Consider the following 24,444-nt stretch of genomic DNA (forward strand, 5'->3'; position numbering starts at 1 on the left):
AAGAACACAGCCATGAATAAAGAATGGTTGCAACACATCCTCCAAGAGCAACTTCTCCCAACCATACAGGAACAGTTGGTGACGAACAATGCCTTTTCCAGCATGATGGAGTGGCTTGGGGAACAAAACATCAATATTTTGGGTCCATGGCCAGGAAATACCCCAGACCTTAATCCCATTGAGAGCTTGTGGTCAATCCTCAAGAGGCGGGTGGACAAACAAAACCCCCACAAATTCAAACAAACTCCAAGCATTGATTATGCAGGAATGGGCTGCCATCAGTCAGGATGTGGCCCAGAAGTTAATTGACAGCATGCCAGGGCAGATTGCATAGGTCTTGAAAAAGAAGGGTCAACACTGCAAGTATTGACACTTTGCATCAACTTCATGTAATTGTCAATAAAAGCCTTTGACACTTATGAAATGTTTGTAATTATACTTCAGTATTCCATAGTAACATCTGACAAAAATATCTAAAGACACTGATGCAGCAAACTTTGTGAAAATTAATATTGGTGTCATTCTCAAAACTTTTGGCCACGACTGTACAACTGGTGATGAAGTCAGCATGCATGTGCCCGGCCCGCCACAAGGAGTCGCTACAGAGCGATGGGACAAGGACATCCCAGCCGGCCAAACGCTGGTCCAATTGTGCGCCGCCTCATGGATCTCCCGGGTCGTTCCCAGCTGCGACACAGCCTGGGATCAAACCCGGGTCTGTAGTGATACCTCAAGCAGACCTCTGCGCCACTCGGAAGGCCATAACGGCCTTCATTTTGCTGGACACCAGGAAGAGTACAGGGATCCATAATAAATAAAAAATACCTTTTGATGTAAATGTTTGAGGACAAGGTTCTGTTCTTTCTGGACTCCATTAGAATGACAATTGCAAAGAAAGAGACAGGTCTACAACTCTTACAATTCCAACTATTAAATCATGCAAGATAATGTTCTTAATTTGACCTCTAAAGTGGAGATGCTTAAAAATGATTTTTTTTGCCCGCTCTACAGACGTCTATATAGGTCTGTTAATAATAGTAAAGGCCCAGTGCACAAAAATCATATTTTTTCATTAATATTTTTTTAACATTCTGATATTTCAGCACCCCTATGTCCCTCGACTGATTTATATGCATTTATGTGCCAGACCACGCCCATGTGAATGTTTATTGGTCAATAACGGCCATATTTATTTAGGTACTTGTCTGAAAAATATTGGGTTAAGAGACTTTTGTCCATAGATGCCACATATCCAGTTTTGTGCAGATTGGTCATTCGTTGCCAGAAGAGTAGCGTTTTAAGTGTTTATCACAACATTCTAAATGGCGGAAATCTATAATGGCGGACCTTATGGGTCCCTGAGACAAATGTGTTCCTTGTGAAGAGAGGGAACTAAGTATCGAATTTCATGACTTTAGGTCAAAAGGGGTGAGGGTGTGACTTTTCAAAGTTTTCATTTTCAATCTCTTGTTATAGCGCCACCATCTGGCCAATCAGTGTAATTTTGTAAATCCCGGATCTCTATGGCAAGACGTATCATACACCCACCTTTCACTAACATATGAACGAATAAATGGAGACAGATTCACAGTCCCCTCCCCGATTTAATCATGTGGGACAATAATTATCTGAACGATTGTAGTCTACAGCGCCACAGAAACGTATGGCTCCTACTACAACCATAGAGTCAAAGACTGTGATAGAGTATTCCAGCCAGCTCCTAAATCTATATCCGGTTGGAAATACGAAAACTTCCGGTGAACTTCCTGGTTTTGTTTGCATAGCGGCTAACTTTGCTAGCTATGTCATTTCCAACTATTTAAAACGCTCTTTGTATGTCCGTGAGTCAAACTGTGTTGGAAACGTTAAAACGCACTCTCTCGTCGACAAGACCTGCAATGGCTTGCTCTTAGTCATGCAAGTAACGTTAGTTGAAATGTAGTAACTGTTAGCTAACGGCTAACTTGACAGCTAATGTAGCTAGGATAGGAATAGGATATGCTGTTAGGAAGTTAGCCAGCCAACACTGATTATGTTTCTGCTTATTCGTCTGTTATGCTTCTACTTGTTTTAAATAACTTCTGCGCTATGGACACCGAGGGAATAGAGATCCGTATAAAGACTCCCGTCGGGGATATGGACTCATCCGTGGACTGCCCATCACTTTTGAGCTTCAATGACTTGTTGGTGAGCGCTAGCTACAGTTGCAAAGTTTACAGTTGGCTAGGCTAAGGACCTAGCTAGTTAGCAACTGGTTTGCTTTACCGTTCATATCTTTCTAAATCTATTTTGCAGGTCGCTATAAGGGATGTCATGCCCGAAACTACAATCACTGCGTTTGAATGTAAGTTACCTCATGAAAAGATTGACATTCTGAGATTTCATCAGCCTGGTTTCCTGTTGTGGAGACAGTTTTTCATTACACCAACCAAATGTTTAAGTCCGTTTGGCAGACTTCTACCCAACTATGTTTAGCTACAACTGAAAAGCTCAGTCTACTACTAGTACTCAGTTGCTACTTAACTTGCCTTTTTGGCTGTACTGTCCTTAATACCCAATAAGATTGATTGTCTTCAGTTTTTGCACACCAAAAGGATAATGTAGGCCATGTTCCTGGGTGCAAGTTGCCTCTAGACACTGATCTTGGGTCAGTAGCTTTTTCCCCACTAATGGTAGTGGAATGGGATGGGGAAGCTGATCCAAGATCGGTACTAGGGGGAAACTTAGTCTGGACCAAGTTTGTGAAGCCAGGACCATTAGGCCTGCCTCCATTAAAGGCACAATATTTAAACTCTGGTCCTCACGTGTCTGATTTTCTTATCCTGTAACTTTAGGATGAATTAATTGCTTTGTTGGATGTTATACATTGGCTTTCACAGTTACAAAGCAGTCATCTATTTAAAGGCAGAATACTCTGCGCAGGTGTAGAGCTGTGGTTGAGGGTAACACTCCCGGTACAAGTCACATATACAATTCCACACTGGAGACCAGGGTTCATCCACCTTTCCTATTGAACCCCACTCTGATTTTCCATACTGTTTCAATAAAGTGTCAAAATACTCTCCAAAATATATATGTTTGAATACACATCACTGGACCTTGAGTGCTGAAGTTAATAACAGCATTGCTTTGATGGAATCATATTCTTAACAATTTGCTGTATTGATTTTGTTCAAATTAATCAATCTCTATTTAAACTATCATGATGATGACACAGCCCAGTAACTATAGCTGTTGACAACACAGCCCAGTAACTACAGCTGTTAATGATGACACAGCCCAGTAACTACAGCTGTTAATGATGACACAGCCCAGTAACTATAGCTGTTAATGATGACACAGCCCAGTAACTACAGCTGTTAATGATGACACAGCCCAGTAACTACAGCTGTTGATGACACAGCCCAGTAACTACAGCTGTTAGTGATAACACAGCCCAGTAACTATAGCTGTTAAAAGTGGAGTACATTGTGTGCAAAAGGCATGAGGAGGTAGGCAAATAATTACAATTTTGCAGATTAACACTGGAGTGATAAATTATCAGATGGTCATGTACAGGTAGAGATATTGGTGTGCAAAAGAGCAGAAAATTAAATAAATAAAAACAGTATGGGGATGAGGTAGGTAAAAATGGGTGGGCTATTTGCCGATAGACTATGTACAGCTGCAGCGATCGGTTAGCTGTTGATGACACAGCCCAGTAACTACAGCTGTTAATGATAACACAGCCCAGTAACTATAGCTGTTAATGATGACACAGCCCAGTAACTACAGCTGTTAATGATGACACAGCCCAGTAACTATAGCTGTTAATGATGACACAGCCCAGTAACTACAGCTGTTAATGATGACACAGCCCAGTAACTATAGCTGTTAATGATGACACAGCCCAGTAACTATAGCTGTTAATGATAACACAGCCCAGTAACTATAGCTGTTAATGATGACACAGCCCAGTAACTACAGCTGTTAATGATGACACAGCCCAGTAACTATAGCTGTTGATGATGACACAGCCCAGTAACTACAGCTGTTAATGATGACAGCCCAGTAACTACAGCTGTTAATGATGACACAGCCCAGTAACTACAGCTGTTAATGATAACACAGCCCAGTAACTACAGCTGTTAATGATGACAGCCCAGTAACTACAGCTGTTAATGATAACACAGCCCATTAACTACAGCTGTTAATGATAATACAGCCCATTAACTACAGCTGTTAATGATGACAGCCCAGTAACTACAGCTGTTAATGATAACACAGCCCAGTAACTATAGCTGTTAATGATGACAGCCCAGTAACTACAGCTGTTAATGATAACACAGCCCAGTAACTATAGCTGTTAATGATGACACAGCCCAGTAACTATAGCTGTTAATGATAACACAGCCCAGTAACTATAGCTGTTAATGATGACACAGCCCAGTAACTACAGCTGTTAATGATGACACAGCCCAGTAACTATAGCTGTTAATGATAACACAGCCCAGTAACTACAGCTGTTAATGATAACACAGCCCAGTAACTATAGCTGTTAATGATGACACAGCCCAGTAACTACAGCTGTTAATGATAACACAGCCCAGTAACTATAGCTGTTAATGATGACACAGCCCAGTAACTATAGCTGTTAATGATGACACAGCCCAGTAACTACAGCTGTTAATGATAACACAGCCCAGTAACTATAGCTGTTACACAGCCCAGTAACTACAGCTGTTAATGACACAGCTCAGTAACTATAGCTGTTAATGATAACACAGCCCAGTAACTACAGCTGTTAGTGATAACACAGCCCAGTAACTATAGCTGTTAATAATGACACAGCTCAGTAACTATAGCTGTTAATGATAACACAGCCCAGTAACTACAGCTGTTAATGATAACACAGCCCAGTAACTACAGCTGTTAATGATGACACAGCCCAGTAACTATAGCTGTTAATGATGACACAGCCCAGTAACTATAGCTGTTAATGATGACACAGCCCAGTAACTATAGCTGTTAATGATAACACAGCCCAGTAACTATAGCTGTTAATGATAACACAGCCCAGTAACTACAGCTGTTAATGATGACAGCCCAGTAACTACAGCTGTTAATGATAACACAGCCCAGTAACTATAGCTGTTAATGATGACACAGCCCAGTAACTACAGCTGTTAATGATGACACAGCCCAGTAACTACAGCTGTTAATGATGACAGCCCAGTAACTACAGCTGTTAATGATAACACAGCCCAGTAACTACAACTGTTAATGATAACACAGCCCAGTAACTACAGCTGTTAATGATGACACAGCCCAGTAACTATAGCTGTTAATGATGACACAGCCCAGTAACTACAGCTGTTAATGACAACACAGCCCAGTAACTATAGCTGTTAATGATGACACAGCCCAGTAACTATAGCTGTTAATGATGACACAGCCCAGTAACTACAGCTGTTAATGATGACAGCCCAGTAACTACAGCTGTTGATGATGACACAGCCCAGTAACTACAGTTGTTAATGATGACAGCCCAGTAACTATAGCTGTTAATGATGACACAGCCCAGTAACTACAGCTGTTAATGATGACAGCCCAGTAACTATAGCTGTTAATGATGACAGCCCAGTAACTATAGCTGTTAATGATGACACAGCCCAGTAACTACAGCTGTTGATGATGACACAGCCCAGTAACTACAGCTGTACCTGACTTATGATGACAGCCCAGTAACTATAGCTGTTAATGATGACACAGCCCAGTAACTATAGCTGTTAATGATAACACAGCCCAGTAACTACAGCTGTTAATGATAACACAGCCCAGTAACTATAGCTGTTAATGATAACACAGCCCAGTAACTACAGCTGTTAATGATAACACAGCCCAGTAACTACAGCTGTTAATGATAACACAGCCCAGTAACTATAGCTGTTAATGATAACACAGCCCAGTAACTACAGCTGTTAATGATAACACAGCCCAGTAACTACAGCTGTTAATGATAACACAGCCCAGTAACTACAGCTGTTAATGATAACACAGCCCAGTAACTATAGCTGTTAATGATAACACAGCCCAGTAACTATAGCTGTTAATGATGACACAGCCCAGTAACTACAGCTGTTAATGATGACACAGCCCAGTAACTATAGCTGTAAATGATAACACAGCCCAGTAACTATAGCTGTTAATCTGTGTTTCAGATGAGGATGAGGTGGGCGATAGAATCACTGTGAGGAGTGATGAAGAACTCAAAGCCATGTTGTCATATGTGAGTATTGTTCTCTTCAACATAACACTTTGTTGGACTCCCATACCCCCAGTTTACCTGACTAGACTCCCATACCCCCAGTTTACCTGACTAGACTCCCATACCCCCAGTTTACCTGACTAGACTCCCATACCCCCAGTTTACCTGACTAGACTCCCATACCCCCAGTTTACCTGACTAGACTCCCATACCCCCAGTTTACCTGACTAGACTCCCATACCCCCAGTTTACCTGACTAGACTCCCATACCCCCAGTTTACCTGACTAGACTGACTACACTGCCATAACAACAGTTTACCTGACTACACTGCCATAACAACAGTTTACCTGACTACACTGCCATAACAACAGTTTACCTGACTACACTGCCATAACAACAGTTTACCTGACTACTCTGCCATAACAACAGTTTACCTGACTACTCTGCCATAACAACAGTTTACCTGACTACACTGCCATAACAACAGTTTACCTGACTACACTGCCATAACAACAGTTTACCTGACTACACTGCCATAACAACAGTTTACCTGACTACACTGCCATAACAACAGTTTACCTGACTACACTGCCATAACAACAGTTTACCTGACTACACTGCCATAACAACAGTGTGCCTGACTACTACACTGCCATAACAACAGTTTACCTGACTACTCTGCCATAACAACAGTTTACCTGACTACTCTGCCATAACAACAGTTTACCTGACTACACTGCCATAACAACAGTTTACCTGACTACTCTGCCATAACAACAGTTTACCTGACTACTCTGCCATAACAACAGTTTACCTGACTACACTGCCATAACAACAGTTTACCTGACTACACTGCCATAACAACAGTTTACCTGACTACACTGCCATAACAACAGTTTACCTGACTACACTGCCATAACAACAGTTTACCTGACTACACTGCCATAACAACAGTTTACCTGACTACTCTGCCATAACAACAGTTTACCTGACTACTCTGCCATAACAACAGTTTACCTGACTACACTGCCATAACAACAGTTTACCTGACTACACTGCCATAACAACAGTTTACCTGACTACTCTGCCATAACAACAGTTTACCTGACTACTCTGCCATAACAACAGTTTACCTGACTACTCTGCCATAACAACAGTTTACCTGACTACTCTGCCATAACAACAGTTTACCTGACTACTCTGCCATAACAACAGTTTACCTGACTACTCTGCCATAACAACAGTTTACCTGACTACTCTGCCATAACAACAGTTTACCTGACTACTCTGCCATAACAACAGTTTACCTGACTACTCTGCCATAACAACAGTTTACCTGACTACACTGCCATAACAACAGTTTACCTGACTACACTGCCATAACAACAGTTTACCTGACTACTCTGCCATAACAACAGTTTACCTGACTAAGGGGATGTTTAGTCTCGGTGTGGGTTTTCCTTGTGCCAAGTGTTATAATCAAGAAGGACAAATCATTGAAGTGTTTTCTCCTGCATTTTCGTTTTTGATCCAGTACACAAGTCGCGTTCGCAAGTCGCGTTCGCAAGTCGCGTACTCAAGTAAGGTTTGCAAGTAAGGTTTGCAAGTAAGGTTTGCAAGTAAGGTTTGCAAGTAATGTGCAATAATCAATTACTGTGTTACTCATGAACATCAACATTTCTAACAACAGTTGGTGGAACCGTTTCCATTTTAGGGAGGAACCTTGCGGACGTTGCAGAGGTGAGCTGAGTTCTCCTGGTATTTACAGAGGTCCCAACATGTAATTACGTTTCCTTTCACATCCTTAAATAATATATAAATGAACAGTGACATGATATAGGCTAATTAAAGTTACATTGACAAATAAAAATGCAAATGAAACCCCCAAAAAGTCTATTTTCTGGTGTGGGTCTTTTTGATTGAGACGACAGCCTTTGTGTTGAATGAGTGTTGCTATGGCCAAAGATTGAAAATAACACTGCATTTGGAAAATAAATTATCTCCTGTTGAAGAATTCTTAAAAATGGAATAAAGTAAATATAATTACTGACCCCGGTATACCATTGAGGCAGCAATTCTAACCTTCTTTTTCACTCCGCTATTGAGTGTTTTTTGTTGAAGGGGGGGGGAAGCTATTAAAAATCTATTACAACAGATCTTTTCACCCAGGGCCACAGTGTGCTCATTGCTAAGCAGACTGGTAAAGATGACAAGTAACTCTACATATTTCTTTCTCCTACAACAAAGCACTGTATGTGGGTGATTCCACGCCAGCGGGAGCAGAACATATTTTTGCTATCTCGGATCGTTGTAGCAATTCTCACATAGAAACTTCATTGGGAGGAAGGATGTCTGACGTGTTTTTTAAATATATTAAATATATTTGTTTTACATTTGTGCCACGTTTGAGAGAATCCTGATGAATGTGTCTGTTGTAGCCCCTTTTTAAACCTTTACAACCCTCCTGTAAGACCTTATGCTCCGTGAACCAGACATGTTATACTCCTTATAGTCTGCTTTAACATATGGATTACATGTAGATTCTTATGTACATTTTCACATTCATTTATTCAACGGAAAATAATATAAATGTTTCTGCAAAATCAAAAAGGACACTTTTGAGATTATTTAAAAAAAAAAAAAAGTTGAATAAATTCATGTGGACATTTTTATTTTAGAAGCGGGACATATGTTAGAGCACCTTATATGAAGTATAATGCCACCAACCCGTACGGTTCATAGATCGTAAAGTCTTACAGGAGGCATGTATAGGTCTATAGGCCGCTTTCATCATGATTTTCTTTTTTTAAATACAAAATGCAAAAACACATGTCAAACATCCTTCCTCCCAGTGAAGTTCCTATGTGAGAATTGCCAGAACATTACAAAAATAATTTTCATCTCCCGCTAACGTGGAATCGCCCGTGTCTGATGTGCCAATCGGTGTCGTCATGGTAACACGTGATCTTTTCGGCAAGTGCCGCCAACCTTCAGTCCTCTGCATTGGACCGGGTTCAGGCAAAAGAGTGACAGCAATAAAATAAAGATGTGTTATTGACTTCACCAAGGCTGCGAAGGGAATTAGACATGTCCACACGTTTTATTTCAGCCTCTGAGCTCAAATGGAGAGAGAGGCTTTGTATTGCCCATTTAAAATGCCTCATGGACGTATGTACCCTGTAGGTCTATGCCTTCATGTTGAGGAAGTAACAGGACACTCAAATGTGTTATGTTTCTATAGAAACCTATCTGTTGTATCGAGGCTATACTTGTGTTTGGAACACATCTCTCCTGTTTTTTTTTTGTCTTGTTGATTTACTTTTCAAGCCCCCCCCCCACACCCCCCACCCCGCGTGATGTTACCATCTTCCTTCATAGTTACTGTTCACATCACGGACATTAAGAGTAATGACTTGTAATGGGCTTCTTCGCGAGGTACACTGAAAAGCTAAATGAACTATCCATTTTTATTATTTATTATTCAGTACTTAAAGTTTCGCCTCATTAAAAAGCAGGCCCCCCTGGGCGGAGAATATTTGTCAAAATCTACTCTTCATCTGGGGATGTCTTTTACCCCCCATCAGCTTACAATGATGGCGCTGTAGCCACAGGCTGCATCTCCTCTGTTTCAGGGACTTTATTGCTCCTTCGTCTTGGATGCTTTGTTGTCATTGGGTAACATCGGGTATCCCAGGGTTTGCTGGTGCTAGTGTGAAGCTGATTGAACGGGCAGAGTGGCCTAGACAGCTGTAGTGGTGTCGAGCTGTAGTGAGAGGGAGGACGGGAAACATATTGACCTTGCCTTGATTGATTTACAAGTCCCTCACCCTCAGGGGATACTTTTTGACTATTTTCCCCCACCATCAAATCAAATGAAGTTGTATTGGTCAAATGCGCCGAATACAACAGGTGTAGACTTTTTACAGTGAAATGCTTCCTTATGAGACCATCCTCAACCGTGCAGAGTTAAAAAGGACGACAAATAAAGGAAGCAGAATCAAAACAATAACAAGGCTATATTCAATGAGTACCAGTACTGAGTCAATGTGGAGGAGTACCAGTACTGAGTCAATGTGGAGGAGTACCAGTACTGAGTCAATGTGGAGGAGTACCAGTACTGAGTCAATGTGGAGGAGTACCAGTACTGAGTCAATGTGGAGGAGTACCAGTACTGAGTCAATGTGGAGGAGTACCAGTACTGAGTCAATGTGGAGGAGTACCAGTACTGAGTCAATGTGGAGGAGTACCAGTACTGAGGAGTACCAGTACTGAGTCAATGTGGAGGAGTACCAGTACTGAGTCAATGTGGAGGAGTACCAGTACTGAGTCAATGTGGAGGAGTACCAGTACTGAGTCAATGTGGAGGAGTACCAGTACTGAGTCAATGTGGAGGAGTACCAGTACTGAGTCAATGTGGAGGAGTACCAGTGCTGAGTCAATGTGGAGGAGTACCAGTGCTGAGTCAATGTGGAGGAGTACCAGTGCTGAGTCAATGTGGAGGAGTACCAGTGCTGAGTCAATGTGGAGGAGTACCAGTGCTGAGTCAATGTGGAGGAGTACCAGTGCTGAGTCAATGTGGAGGAGTACCAGTGCTGAGTCAATGTGGAGGAGTACCAGTGCTGAGTCAATGTGGAGGAGTACCAGTGCTGAGTCAATGTGGAGGAGTACCAGTGCTGAGTCAATGTGGAGGAGTACCAGTGCTGAGTCAATGTGGAGGAGTACCAGTGCTGAGTCAATGTGGAGGAGTACCAGTGCTGAGTCAATGTGGAGGAGTACCAGTGCTGAGTCAATGTGGAGGAGTACCAGTGCTGAGTCAATGTGGAGGAGTACCAGTGCTGAGTCAATGTGGAGGAGTACCAGTGCTGAGTCAATGTGGAGGAGTACCAGTGCTGAGTCAATGTGGAGGAGTACCAGTGCTGAGTCAATGTGGAGGAGTACCAGTGCTGGATGTGGAGGAGTACCAGTGCTGAGTCAATGTGGAGGAGTACCAGTGCTGAGTCAATGTGGAGGAGTACCAGTGCTGAGTCAATGTGGAGGAGTACCAGTGCTGAGTCAATGTGGAGGAGTACCAGTGCTGAGTCAATGTGGAGGAGTACCAGTGCTGAGTCACCAGTGCTGGATGTGGAGGAGTACCAGTGCTGAGTCAATGTGGAGGAGTACCACTGCTGAGTCAATGTGGAGGAGTACCACTGCTGAGTCAATGTGGAGGAGTACCACTGCTGAGTCAATGTGGAGGAGTACCACTGCTGAGTCAATGTGGAGGAGTACCACTGCTGAGTCAATGTGGAGGAGTACCACTGCTGAGTCAATGTGGAGGAGTACCACTGCTGAGTCAATGTGGAGGAGTACCACTGCTGAGTCAATGTGGAGGAGTACCACTGCTGAGTCAATGTGGAGGAGTACCACTGCTGAGTCAATGTGGAGGAGTACCACTGCTGAGTCAATGTGGAGGAGTACCACTGCTGAGTCAATGTGGAGGAGTACCAGCTGCTGTACCAGTCAATGTGGAGGAGTACCAGTGCTGAGTCAACGTGGAGGAGTACCACTGCTGAGTCAATGTGGAGGAGTACCAGTGCTGAGTCAATGTGGAGGAGTACCAGTGCTGAGTCAATGTGGAGGAGTACCAGTGCTGAGTCAATGTGGAGGAGTACCAGTGCTGAGTCAATGTGGAGGAGTACCACTGCTGAGTCAATGTGGAGGAGTACCACTGCTGAGTCAATGTGGAGGAGTACCACTGCTGAGTCAATGTGGAGGAGTACCACTGCTGAGTCAATGTGGAGGAGTACCACTGCTGAGTCAATGTGGAGGAGTACCACTGCTGAGTCAATGTGGAGGAGTACCACTGCTGAGTCAATGTGGAGGAGTACCACTGCTGAGTCAATGTGGAGGAGTACCACTGCTGAGTCAATGTGGAGGAGTACCACTGCTGAGTCAATGTGGAGGAGTACCACTGCTGAGTCAATGTGGAGGAGTACCACTGCTGAGTCAATGTGGAGGAGTACCACTGCTGAGTCAATGTGGAGGAGTACCACTGCTGAGTCAATGTGGAGGAGTACCACTGCTGAGTCAATGTGGAGGAGTACCACTGCTGGAGGAGTACCACTGCTGAGTCAACGTGGAGGAGTACCACTGCTGAGTCAACGTGGAGGAGTACCACTGCTGAGTCAACGTGGAGGAGTACCACTGCTGAGTCAACGTGGAGGAGTACCACTGCTGAGTCAACGTGGAGGAGTACCACTGCTGAGTCAACGTGGAGGAGTACCACTGCTGAGTCAACGTGGAGGAGTACCACTGCTGAGTCAACGTGGAGGAGTACCACTGCTGAGTCAACGTGGAGGAGTACCACTGCTGAGTCAACGTGGAGGAGTACCACTGCTGAGTCAACGTGGAGGAGTACCACTGCTGAGTCAACGTGGAGGAGTACCACTGCTGAGTCAACGTGGAGGAGTACCACTGCTGAGTCAACGTGGAGGAGTACCACTGCTGAGTCAACGTGGAGGAGTACCACTGCTGAGTCAACGTGGAGGAGTACCACTGCTGAGTCAACGTGGAGGAGTACCACTGCTGAGTCAACGTGGAGGAGTACCACTGCTGAGTCAACGTGGAGGAGTACCACTGCTGAGTCAACGTGGAGGAGTACCACTGCTGAGTCAACTGTGGAGGAGTACCACCACTGCTGAGCTCAACGTGGAGGAGTACCACTGCTGAGTCAACGTGGAGGAGTACCACTGCTGAGTCAACGTGGAGGAGTACCACTGCTGAGTCAACGTGGAGGAGTACCACTGCTGAGTCAACGTGGAGGAGTACCACTGCTGAGTCAACGTGGAGGAGTACCACTGCTGAGTCAACTGCGTGGAGGAGTACCACTGCTGAGTCAACGTGGAGGAGTACCACTGCTGAGTCAACGTGGAGGAGTACCACTGCTGAGTCAACGTGGAGGAGTACCACTGCTGAGTCAACGTGGAGGAGTACCACTGCTGAGTCAACGTGGAGGAGTACCACTGCTGAGTCAAGTCGTGGAGGAGTACCACTGCTGAGTCAACGTGGAGGAGTACCACTGCTGAGTCAACGTGGAGGAGTACCACTGCTGAGTCAACGTGGAGGCGTACCACTGCTGAGTCAACGTGGAGGGGTACCACTGCTGAGTCAACGTGGAGGGGTACCACTGCTGAGTCAACGTGGAGGGGTACCACTGCTGAGTCAACGTGGAGGAGTACCACTGCTGAGTCAACGTGGAGGAGTACCACTGCTGAGTCAACGTGGAGGAGTACCACTGCTGAGTCAACGTGGAGGAGTACCACTGCTGAGTCAACGTGGAGGAGTACCACTGCTGAGTCAATGTGGAGGAGTACCACTGCTGAGTCAATGTGGAGGAGTACCACTGCTGAGTCAACGTGGAGGGGTACCACTGCTGAGTCAACGTGGAGGGGTACCACTGCTGAGTCAACGTGGAGGAGTACCACTGCTGAGTCAACGTGGAGGGGTACCACTGCTGAGTCAACGTGGAGGGGTACCACTGCTGAGTCAACGTGGAGGGGTACCACTGCTGAGTCAACGTGGAGGGGTACCACTGCTGAGTCAACGTGGAGGGGTACCACTGCTGAGTCAACGTGGAGGGGTACCACTGCTGAGTCAACGTGGAGGGGTACCACTGCTGAGTCAACGTGGAGGGGTACCACTGCTGAGTCAACGTGGAGGGGTACCACTGCTGAGTCAGGGGTACCACTGCTGAGTGGAGGGGTACCACTGCTGAGTCAACTGCTGAGGGGGTACCACTGCTGAGTCAACGTGGAGGGGTACCACTGCTGAGTCAACGTGGAGGGGTACCACTGCTGAGTCAACGTGGAGGGGTACCACTGCTGAGTCAACGTGGAGGGGTACCAGCGCTGAGTCAACGTGGAGGGGTACCAGCGCTGAGTCAACGTGGAGGGGTACCAGTGCTGAGTCAACGTGGAGGGGTACCACGTGAGTCAACGTGGAGGGGTACCAGCGCTGAGTCAACGTGGAGGGGTACCAGCGCTGAGTCAACGTGGAGGGCAGTAGTCAGTAGTCTCCAAGGTGTGTGTGTGTGTGTGTGTGTGTGTGTGTGTGTGTGTGTGTGTACCATTGCCGGTGCAAGGTACTGTGTGTTTGAGGAAGAAGTTGAGCAGAAATATTGATGTGGCAGGATGAGCTATTTGTGTGGACCGTTTGGGCACTTAAACCTCGCCAAGTGAACACTTGGTTTAAGATGGACGCCGAGGCGGGAAGTTAATGGAGTTTTATTGGAGACCGTGACTGATTCAGCCATTATGGATGATGTGAATTCACCATAAGTCTGGCAGTTGACTTTGAGCTCTACGATGACACGAGCACACAGACTGCAAAGATGAGGCCCACCACGGAGGGAAGTGAATCAGATATATCAGGACCACATCAAGTGGTTTTGCTTCTTTTGTCACGTTATGTGATACATTTACTCTTGAGATGCAGTGAATCTTTGTGAAATGCGATGAATTGGTGTTTTTTCGCCCTTAAAACAAGTGGCTTTCAATAGTTCTCTATCATAGTGGCTCTTCATCAATGAAAGAGCTCATTTCATCTCAGCAGGAACATAGAGCCACTCTGTGTGATTATCGCCTGGTTGGTGTGTGTTATTGGCTGAATCCCACGTTCCCTGCTCCAGATCTATGTTTCACATCTCCAAACTGACTGAAATATTTGCTTTCCGTACGACACAATATTCCCCACCGCCACCGACACAAAAACACATTGCTTCGTCCACATATTTTCGGATGCTGCACAACAAATCTCCAATCTCTCGGTAAAGGAATTGGGGCCCCCTGTAATGGCTTTCTGCTCCTCTCGGGACGAGCGTGTCTGGAGAAAAGCTGCTGATTGCCAGGGAAAATTGTAATACAGGTATATAATATACGCGAGGCAGGCTTCCCGGGCGTCTAATGCAAAGGGTTATGCATTTCAGCAATCCATTTGTATTCATATTCAAAGCATATGGGCTTCTTTGGTTCGCTGCTGTGGCCCTTTGGCCTCCGTAGAGACTCCGGTGCTTTCTGCCTGGCTGTCGTTAATTCCAGATGACTGGATAGCCATTGTGAAAAATTAATATGAATTAAGAGAGGCCAATGTATTAGGTGCGTAAGAGGGGGGAAATTCATTAGGTACCTCTCCTCAACACTGTTTCAGAGTAGGAGTGATGAACTACCATTTCATCTCATATAATGGGCATTTAAAAGGCCAAACAAATCATGTAAAACACTTCAACAGGGCTGTGACGGTCATGGAACTCTACGTGACTGTGATTAGTCTCATAGCAAAAAACACACATGTTCAACCTTTCCTCGGCTCTTTACTGTGTGCTGTCATAGATATACCATTAATAGAACAGGCATCAAGTCAATGATGGCATAATGGGTGGCCAGGTGGCGATTGCGAGGAGCAAAGCAGGAAGGTTGCCCATCAATGTGTGCTGTGATTTGTTGATTCAACTTTACTGAAATAATACCTTCTATTGTATGAGCCACATCAGTTAACATCATATGAATTAACATTCTACATTACCATAGCAAATAATGCATCATAATACCAGCCATCGCCAGTGTATTGAGTTTACCAGTCAAATTGCCAGAGTTAGAGGTTCCAAGCCTGTTCTATTCATTGTATTTCTATGTGTGCTGCTGCTGCAGGGAGGGGAGTGTTGTCTAGGCAACCCAAGACTTGTTCGCTACAAAACCAAGGAGCAACAAAGTTCCATCCCATTGTTAAAAGTCCATGTTACCGTAGGAACGGACTGAACCGCACCAAAGCCCGGCCGTCCTGTCTTCAGGACTTTTAATGGTTATGACGGTCTTCACCCGTAACCGTCGGTTACACAATTTATACGGTAATTGTGCCAGCCCTACCCTTGAATTTAATATGCACCTATCGATTAATTATCATCATGTCAATCTTTAACCATCTTCTGTGTATGATTCTCTAAGGACTTTTATTTTGAAAGCCAGACAAAAAATCAATAAAAGGACCATCCTTCGGCATGCGAGTCCTGTGAGACATGCCAGTCTTCCAGGCAACTCTAATCATTGCTCGGCACCTTGAATGGCTTGGAGCCGCCGTTGTGAAAGTTAAAGACTGACCCGTGTCAGCTCGTCTACCACGTGACCCCATTTCCCTCCTCCTCCTATCGTATGCCCCCGGAGGTAGCAGCCCTAATTGCATCCCGTGCTCTCCTGTTCCCCCTCCTCGTCTGCTAATGATGATGAGCTTCCTGCAGGCTGGGCCTGCGCTCTCTCCCCTCTCCCCTCTCTCTCTCTCTCCCCTCTCCCCTCTCTCTCTCTCTCTTCTCGCTCCTCTCTCTCTCTCTCTCTCCCCTCTCTCTCTCCTCTCTCTCCCCTCTCTCTCTCTCCTCTCTCTCTCTTCTCGCTCCCTCTCTCTCTCTTCTCTCTCTCTCCTCTCTCTCTCCTCTCTCTCTCCTCTCTCTCCCCTCTCTCTCCCCTCTCGCTCTTCTCTCTCTCCTCTCTCTCTCCCCTCTCTCTCTCTCCTCTCACTCCCCTCTCTCTTCTCTCTTCCCTCTGCCCTCTCTCTCTCCTCTCTCTCCCCTCTCCCCTCCTCTCTCTCCCCTCCTCTCTCTCTCCTCCCCTCTCTCCCCTCTCTCTCTCCTGTCCCCCTAGGCTGAGCGATGGTATTTGTGATCCGACGCTGTTTAGTTATTGGCCAACAAAGGGGAATGTCTTTTAATACACCTTTTTAAAAGATTAGGTGGTAATTGTTGCGGTCTTAATCAATAGGGTAGCCGAGTGGAAAATGAAAGGTGTGTGAGAGAGAGAGAGAGCATGTTGCTGTGTTAGGCCCATTGTTCCTGTTCAGCCTAGTGACAACACCGGAGGGCAAGTGGAGGGATGGGACCTGAGGAGAGGCTGACAGTGATAAATAGGCCTTTTAATAACAGCTGTGCCTCTTGGGGAGCCGTTCAGATCCATTCTGACTCCATGCTGGCCCTGCCCATCTACATTTAAATATCTAGAGTGATGTGCACATCTATACTAGATTGGAAATGTATAAACATCAGTGTTTGTTAGGGTTTTTATACACTGACTGACGCATGGTAAAAACTGAGCCACAATCTGTCACACACATTTCTAGCCACCCCCTGCAAGTATCCATCTGCGTCTGTGCTTATGGGTCTGATTGTCAGGGACAAGGTCTCTCTGTTCATTTCCAAAGGTCTCAACCCTCCAAAGAAGGAGGTGGGGTTAAACACACACTCACATGCACATTTTTTAACAGATGGTTTAGTTAACTGAAACATGAATTGCAATGTTGCTTTGGCAGTAGTCTCCAAGGCTTGTGTGTGTGTGTGTGAGAGAGATCCCAACAGGGTCTAACCGACTGTTCGGTGAGCTGATGACCTGGAGAGGAGGAGGTTGATGCTACAGCCGTTCCTGAACTAGCCCACAGGGCACTAGACTCTACCTGCAGCAGCTTTCAACACAGCATGTGTCTGTTGTAGACTAGGCTATACTCACCACCCTGGTGTTGAGAAAACATTTGGTTAAAAGGGATTTATGTTCGCTATCCTCCTCTTCCTCACTGATGATTATTGGGTATCTCTTCCTCTCTCTCCTCAGTACTGCAATAATGTGAAGGAGCAGCGGATGAATGGCCTACTGCCTGAGCCTCTCCAGATATTTCCTCGAGGTATGTTTGTGTGTGTGTGTCTTCTGAGCACTACAAACTAGGTTTTCTAAGCTCTGTGATGAGATCACAGTTCATTGATGGGGAGGGATGTTGGCTGTGTAGAGGGACTGGGTGCTGGGGTGAGAGAGAGGCTGGGTGATGGGGCGAGAGAGAGAGAGGCTGGGTGCTGGGGCGAGAGAGAGAGAGGCTGGGTGCTGGGGCAAGAGAGGGAGACTGGGTGCTGGGGTGCGAGAGAGAAAGAGGCTGGGTGCTGGGGCGAGAGAGAGACTGTAGAGAGAAAGTGGTGGGTTCTGGGTAGAGGACTAGAGAATTGTGGGTGCCCATGAGTGGAAAGAATCAACACAGCCACTGCAAAGCAATCAATCAAAATTGACAGAGCCTTTAACATGGACTTTAATGGTATTGTGTTGAGGGAAATGTGCAGTGTGGCTTCGTTTCCCTCTAAAACTCACTAAAGCTCTAATGCATTGGATGTTCCATTTGTGTTTTAATAGGTTTTCTAAATGTTTTCACGACTAAGAAAGAAAGTGTTGTTGATGTGTGGTCTGTTTCACCAATGAATTAATGACTTGTTCCTTGCCTGTCACTGGGGTCTTGTTCACAGTTGATAAGAGTTAGGGTATTACACAATGCACTATTGTCCTCAAACTCCACTCTGGACCTCCAAGCCAGCTCCACTGTATGTTTCCATTGTTCCCCTCTAATCAGGGACTGATGTAGACCTGGGACACCAGGTAGGTGTGTTATTCATTATCAGGTAGGACAGAAAAGCCAGCAGGCTCCGGACCTCATAGGGTCAGAGTTGAATACGGCTCTGTTGAATACTTGGAGTATGTTAATGTACTAAGCTGTTTGTCTTGGAAAAGAGTGAGAGAGATCCCCACAGCCCATGTATTCATCCAGTACAGGTGTTACTTCACATCACCATCTAGCTGAGAGAGAGAGAGAGAGAGAGAGAGAGAGAGAGAGAGAGAGAGAGAGAGAGAGAGAGAGAGAGAGAGAGAGAGAGAGAGAGAGAGAGAGAGAGAGAGAGAGAGAGAGAGAGAGAGAGAGAGAGAGAGAACAGCCCATGTATTCATCTAGTACAGGTGTTACTTCACGTCACCATCTAGCTGAGAGAGAGAGAGAGAGAGAGAGAGAGAGAGAGAGAGAGACAGCCCATGTATTCATCTAGTACAGGTGTTACGTCACCATCTAGCTGCGTATGTGTAACTGAAACGGAGCATAACTACAAATGTCTGCCACTAGTCCTCCAGCCAAGCAGCAACCCATTTATAAACAGAGCCTGAAATAAAACATATTTTCCTAATTCCTCTCTCTCTCCCGGTCTCCAGAGCCACATCTCAATCATTTTTCTGCACAGCTAATTTCAGATTCACCCTCATTTCGCCTTTTTAAACGATTCCTTTTCAGCACCATTTGTAAATGGCCCTGTGATGTGTTCTAAAATTTAGTCAATTACTGTTTCAGCCGGCAAGACTCCAGGGATCCGGAACATACACGGCCTGAAGGTACCGTCTCAATAATTGTTTCAGGAGAAAAGTTGGGGCGAAATGGATTGGTAACGCTGTGTTCCACTTATTGAAATGTCAATTGAAGTCAAGGTTCTCTTTCACACACACACACACACACACACACACACACACACACACACACACACACACACACACACACACACACACACACACATATACATATACACACACATACACACACATACACACACACATATACATACACACATATACATATACATACACACACACACACACATATACATATACATACACACACATACATACACACACATACACACACACATATACATACACACACACACACACACACACATACACACACACACACACACACACACACACACACACACACACATACACACACACACACACACACACACACACACACACACACACACACACACACACACACACACACACACACACACATTCTCATTCTCTCTCTCTCATTCACTCTCTCTCTTCTCTCATTCACTCTCTCTCTCTTCTCTCATTCTCTCTCTCTCTCTTCTCTCATTCTCTCATTCTCTTTCTGTCTCTCTCTCTCTTTCTGTCTTTCTGTCTCTCTCTCTCTTTCTGTCTCTCTCTCTCTTTCTCTCTCTCTCTCTCTTTCTGTCTCTCTCTCTTTCTGTCTCTCTCTCTCTTTCTGTCTCTCTCTCTCGTTCTGTCTCTCTCTCTCTTTCTGTCTCTCTCTCTCTTTCTCTCTCTCTTCTCTCATTCTCATCTCTCTCTTCTCTCATTCTCATCTCTCTCTTTCTCATTCTCATCTCTCTCTTCTCTCATTCTCATCTCTCTCTTCTCTCATTCTCATCTCTCTCATCTCTCTCTCTCTTTCTCTCTCTTTCTCATCTCTCTCTTCTCTCATTCTCATCTCTCTCTTTCTCATTCTCATCTCTCTCTTCTCTCATCTCTCATTCTCATCTCTCTCTTCTCTCATTCTCATCTCTCTCTTCTCTCATTCTCATCTCTCTCTTTCTCTCTCATTCTCTCTCTCGCTCTCTCTCCTTATTCAGCTCCCAGTACTCATTTGGTTACTCTGTGATGGGCGGCTAAGAGCAGGGTATTATATTCTAAGCTGCCCCCCAATGCATCATGGTCCCCTCAATTTTCACACATCTGATTGGATGTTGAAGATGAGCAGGGTTAGACCAAGTAAGTCAAGCAGCACCACGGAGGAAATGCTTTTTCACCCGACCATGAAATGGTCATTACCCAGAAACCCCCATTCAGAAACATCCCGGACTCTCCATCTTCATGTTCTGCTCATATGTTAACTATTGAAACCCTTCCGCTAATTACAATGTCTTAAATGGGTTAAGCAAGCTGACAACCGTGTCTCTAGGTCATTGTTAAATCCATGTTCCATTCTATTAAGACTACATTGCGTTGTGTTTTAATCGTAGGGCCGTGGCTTCCCTTGAAATGCTGAAATCACTGTACCTGTATTTTACCTAACATTTACGTCAAGGCTTCCTGTTGACAATGTTTTGATGGGGAATCTCTTTAAAGGTGGAATCTTTGTGTCTCCATAGATGATGTTGAAACCCTTCGATAATGTTTCATCTCAAATTAATTGGCTCTAGAAAATGAGGAACAAGATACTGTACATTTAAATGAGGTCTTCTCTAGGCACTAATTAAAAGGAGAATCCCTGCCTTAGTGGACCAAACACGGTGACCTGTGGACCCCAATTAAACAAGTTATTTTTAGAACGACCACCCCGTTTCCCTCTGGTTTCTGTTGAACCTGGGTTGAATCCGGGTGTGCTGGGTCTTCGGTGTAAAACCCCACCATACCCATGCAGAGCTGGACAGAAGTACATTTCCTAGAGAGATGGTACTTTTCCTCCTAATGTGAGTCTTTCAATCCGTTTGTTCATCGATGCTCCTCCCATACTCCCATAGTCTCTCTCTCTCTCCCTGTCTCCCTCGTTCTCTCTCCTCTCCCTGTCTCCCTCGTTCTCTCTCCTCTATCTCTCCCTGTCTCCCTCGTTCTCTCTCCTCTATCTCTCTCTCTCTCCCTGTCTCCCTCGTTCTCTCTCCTCTATCTGTCCCTGTCTCCCTCGTTCTCTCTCCTCTATCTCTCTCTCTCTCCCTGTCTCCCTCGTTTTCTCTCCTCTCTCTCTCCCTGTCTCCCTCGTTCTCTCTCCTCGATCTCTCCCTGTCTCCCTCGTTCTCTCTCCTCTCCCTGTCTCCCTCGTTCTCTCTCCTGTCTCCCTCGTTCTCTCTCCTGCCTCCCTTGTTCTCTCTCCTCTGTCTCTCCCTGTCTCCCTCGTTCTCTCTCTCCCTGTCTCCCTCGTTCTCTCTCCTCTCTCTCTCCTGTCTCCATTGTTCTCTCTCCTCTCTCCTCTCTCCTCTCTCTCTGTCTCCCTCGTTCCCTCTGTCTCTCTCTGTCTCCCTCATTCTCTATTTTTCTGTCTTCCTCGTTCTCTATCTTTCTCTCTTATACTCTCTCTCTCCTGCTCTCTCCCTCTCTCTCAAGCTACTCCTCCCCTCTCTCTCTTTCTCTCTAACAAAAGTCAATTAACCCTCAGTTTGAACTAAGAGAAAAAAGAGAGCAAGAGAGAGAGATTGTGTTGTGTTGAGTCAGTCAATGGGTTCATTAGAAGGCCTGTGTGCTTGCTGCCTGCCTGGCTGGCTGTTGGCCTTGCCAACTTATTGTCTCTGTCTCTTTTTGGCTGCAGGTGAACACAAGGCCCAATGACTGCTCCCCCGCCGCCATCGGCTCTATGCCCAACAATAGGTGAGGAGTCTGGAGGGTTAAGGCCCAACTGCCTGGGGGTGGATGGAGGAGGCATGGATGGGGGAATGTATGGAAATGCCGGTGGATGGATAGATGGGTGAATGAGTGCGTTGGTGGATGGATAGATGGGTGAAGGAGTGCGTTGGTGGATGGATAGATGGGTGAAGGAGTGCGTTGGTGGATGGATAGATGGGTGAATGAGTGCGTTGGTGGATGGATAGATGGGTGAAGGAGTGCGTTGGTGGATGGATAGATGGGTGAAGGAGTGCGTTGGTGGATGGATAGATGGGTGAAGGAGTGCGTTGGTGGATGGATAGATGGGTGAATGAGTGTGTTGGTGGATGGATAGATGGGTGAATGAGTGCGTTGGTGGATGGATAGATGGGTGAATGAGTGCGTTGGTGGATGGATAGATGGGTGAATGAGTGCGTTGGTGGATGGATAGATGGGTGAATGAGTGCGTTGGTGGATGGATAGATGGGTGAATGAGTGCGTTGGTGGATGGATAGATGGGTGAATGAGTGCGTTGGTGGATGGATAGATGGGTGAAGGAGTGCGTTGGTGGATGGATAGATGGGTGAATGAGTGCGTTGGTGGATGGATAGATGGGTGAATGAGTGCGTTGGTGGATGGATAGATGGGTGAATGAGTGTGTTGGTGGATGGATAGATGGGTGAAGGAGTGCGTTGGTGGATGGATAGATGGGTGAAGGAGTGCGTTGGTGGATGGATAGATGGGTGAAGGAGTGCGTTGGTGGATGGATAGATGGGTGAAGGAGTGCGTTGGTGGATGGATAGATGGGTGAATGAGTGCGTTGGTGGATGGATAGATGGGTGAATGAGTGCGTTGGTGGATGGATAGATGGGTGAATGAGTGCGTTGGTGGATGGATAGATGGGTGAAGGAGTGCGTTGGTGGATGGATAGATGGGTGAAGGAGTGCGTTGGTGGATGGATAGATGGGTGAAGGAGTGCGTTGGTGGATGGATAGATGGGTGAAGGAGTGCGTTGGTGGATGGATAGATGGGTGAATGAGTGTGTTGGTGGATGGATAGATGGGTGAATGAGTGCGTTGGTGGATGGATAGATGGGTGAATGAGTGCGTTGGTGGATGGATAGATGGGTGAATGAGTGCGTTGGTGGATGGATAGATGGGTGAATGAGTGCGTTGGTGGATGGATAGATGGGTGAATGAGTGCGTTGGTGGATGGATAGATGGGTGAATGAGTGTGTTGGTGGATGGATAGATGGGTGAATGAGTGCGTTGGTGGATGGATAGATGGGTGAATGAGTGTGTTGGTGGATGGATAGATGGGTGAATGAGTGCGTTGGTGGATGGATAGATGGGTGAATGAGTGCGTTGGTGGATGGATAGATGGGTGAAGGAGTGCGTTGGTGGATGGATAGATGGGTGAAGGAGTGCGTTGGTGGATGGATAGATGGGTGAAGGAGTGCGTTGGTGGATGGATAGATGGGTGAAGGAGTGCGTTGGTGGATGGATAGATGGGTGAATGAGTGTGTTGGTGGATGGATAGATGGGTGAATGAGTGTGTTGGTGGATGGATAGATGGGTGAAGGAGTGCGTTGGTGGATGGGTGAAGGAGTGTGCGTTGGTGGATGGATAGATGGGTGAAGGAGTGCGTTGGTGGATGGATAGATGGGTGAAGGAGTGCGTTGGTGGATGGATAGATGGGTGAAGGAGTGCGTTGGTGGATGGATAGATGGGTGAAGGAGTGCGTTGGTGGATGGATAGATGGGTGAAGGAGTGCGTTGGTGGATGGATAGATGGGTGAAGGAGTGCGTTGGTGGATGGATAGATGGGTGAAGGAGTGCGTTGGTGGATGGATAGATGGGTGAAGGAGTGCGTTGGTGGATGGATAGATGGGTGAAGGAGTGCGTTGGTGGATGGATAGATGGGTGAAGGAGTGTGTTGGTGGATGGATAGATGGGTGAAGGAGTGCGTTGGTGGATGGATAGATGGGTGAAGGAGTGCGTTGGTGGATGGATAGATGGGTGAAGGAGTGCGTTGGTGGATGGGTGAAGGAGTGCGTTGGTGGATGGATAGATGATTGTGCTTCTCAGATAGACAGTGTTTTTGAATATCTCGGTATCTATGTACAGTACCAGTCAAGTTTGGACAAAACTATTCATTCAAAGGTTTTTTTTTATTTTTTTACTATTTTCTACATTGTAGAATAATAGTGAAGACATAAACACTATGAAATAA

General features: G+C 45.8%; 1 protein-coding gene across 1 annotated transcript in view; it reads left to right on the forward strand.

Moving 5' to 3' along the window:
• Positions 1-1,689: 1,689 nt before the first annotated feature.
• Positions 1,690-24,444, forward strand: part of LOC127927372 (dual specificity mitogen-activated protein kinase kinase 5-like) — a 32,608-nt gene continuing 9,853 nt past the window's right edge. The window contains exons 1-6 of the mRNA XM_052513669.1: positions 1,690-2,187; positions 2,296-2,344; positions 6,201-6,268; positions 17,870-17,939; positions 19,410-19,450; positions 22,161-22,219. Of these exons, the coding sequence (XP_052369629.1) occupies positions 2,056-2,187; positions 2,296-2,344; positions 6,201-6,268; positions 17,870-17,939; positions 19,410-19,450; positions 22,161-22,219 (419 nt within the window). The 5' untranslated portion in view covers positions 1,690-2,055. The remainder of the gene's footprint in view (positions 2,188-2,295; positions 2,345-6,200; positions 6,269-17,869; positions 17,940-19,409; positions 19,451-22,160; positions 22,220-24,444) is intronic.

This window comes from Oncorhynchus keta, unplaced genomic scaffold (assembly GCF_023373465.1).
Source record: "Oncorhynchus keta strain PuntledgeMale-10-30-2019 unplaced genomic scaffold, Oket_V2 Un_scaffold_13527_pilon_pilon, whole genome shotgun sequence".
Taxonomy (NCBI): Eukaryota; Metazoa; Chordata; class Actinopteri; order Salmoniformes; family Salmonidae; genus Oncorhynchus; species Oncorhynchus keta.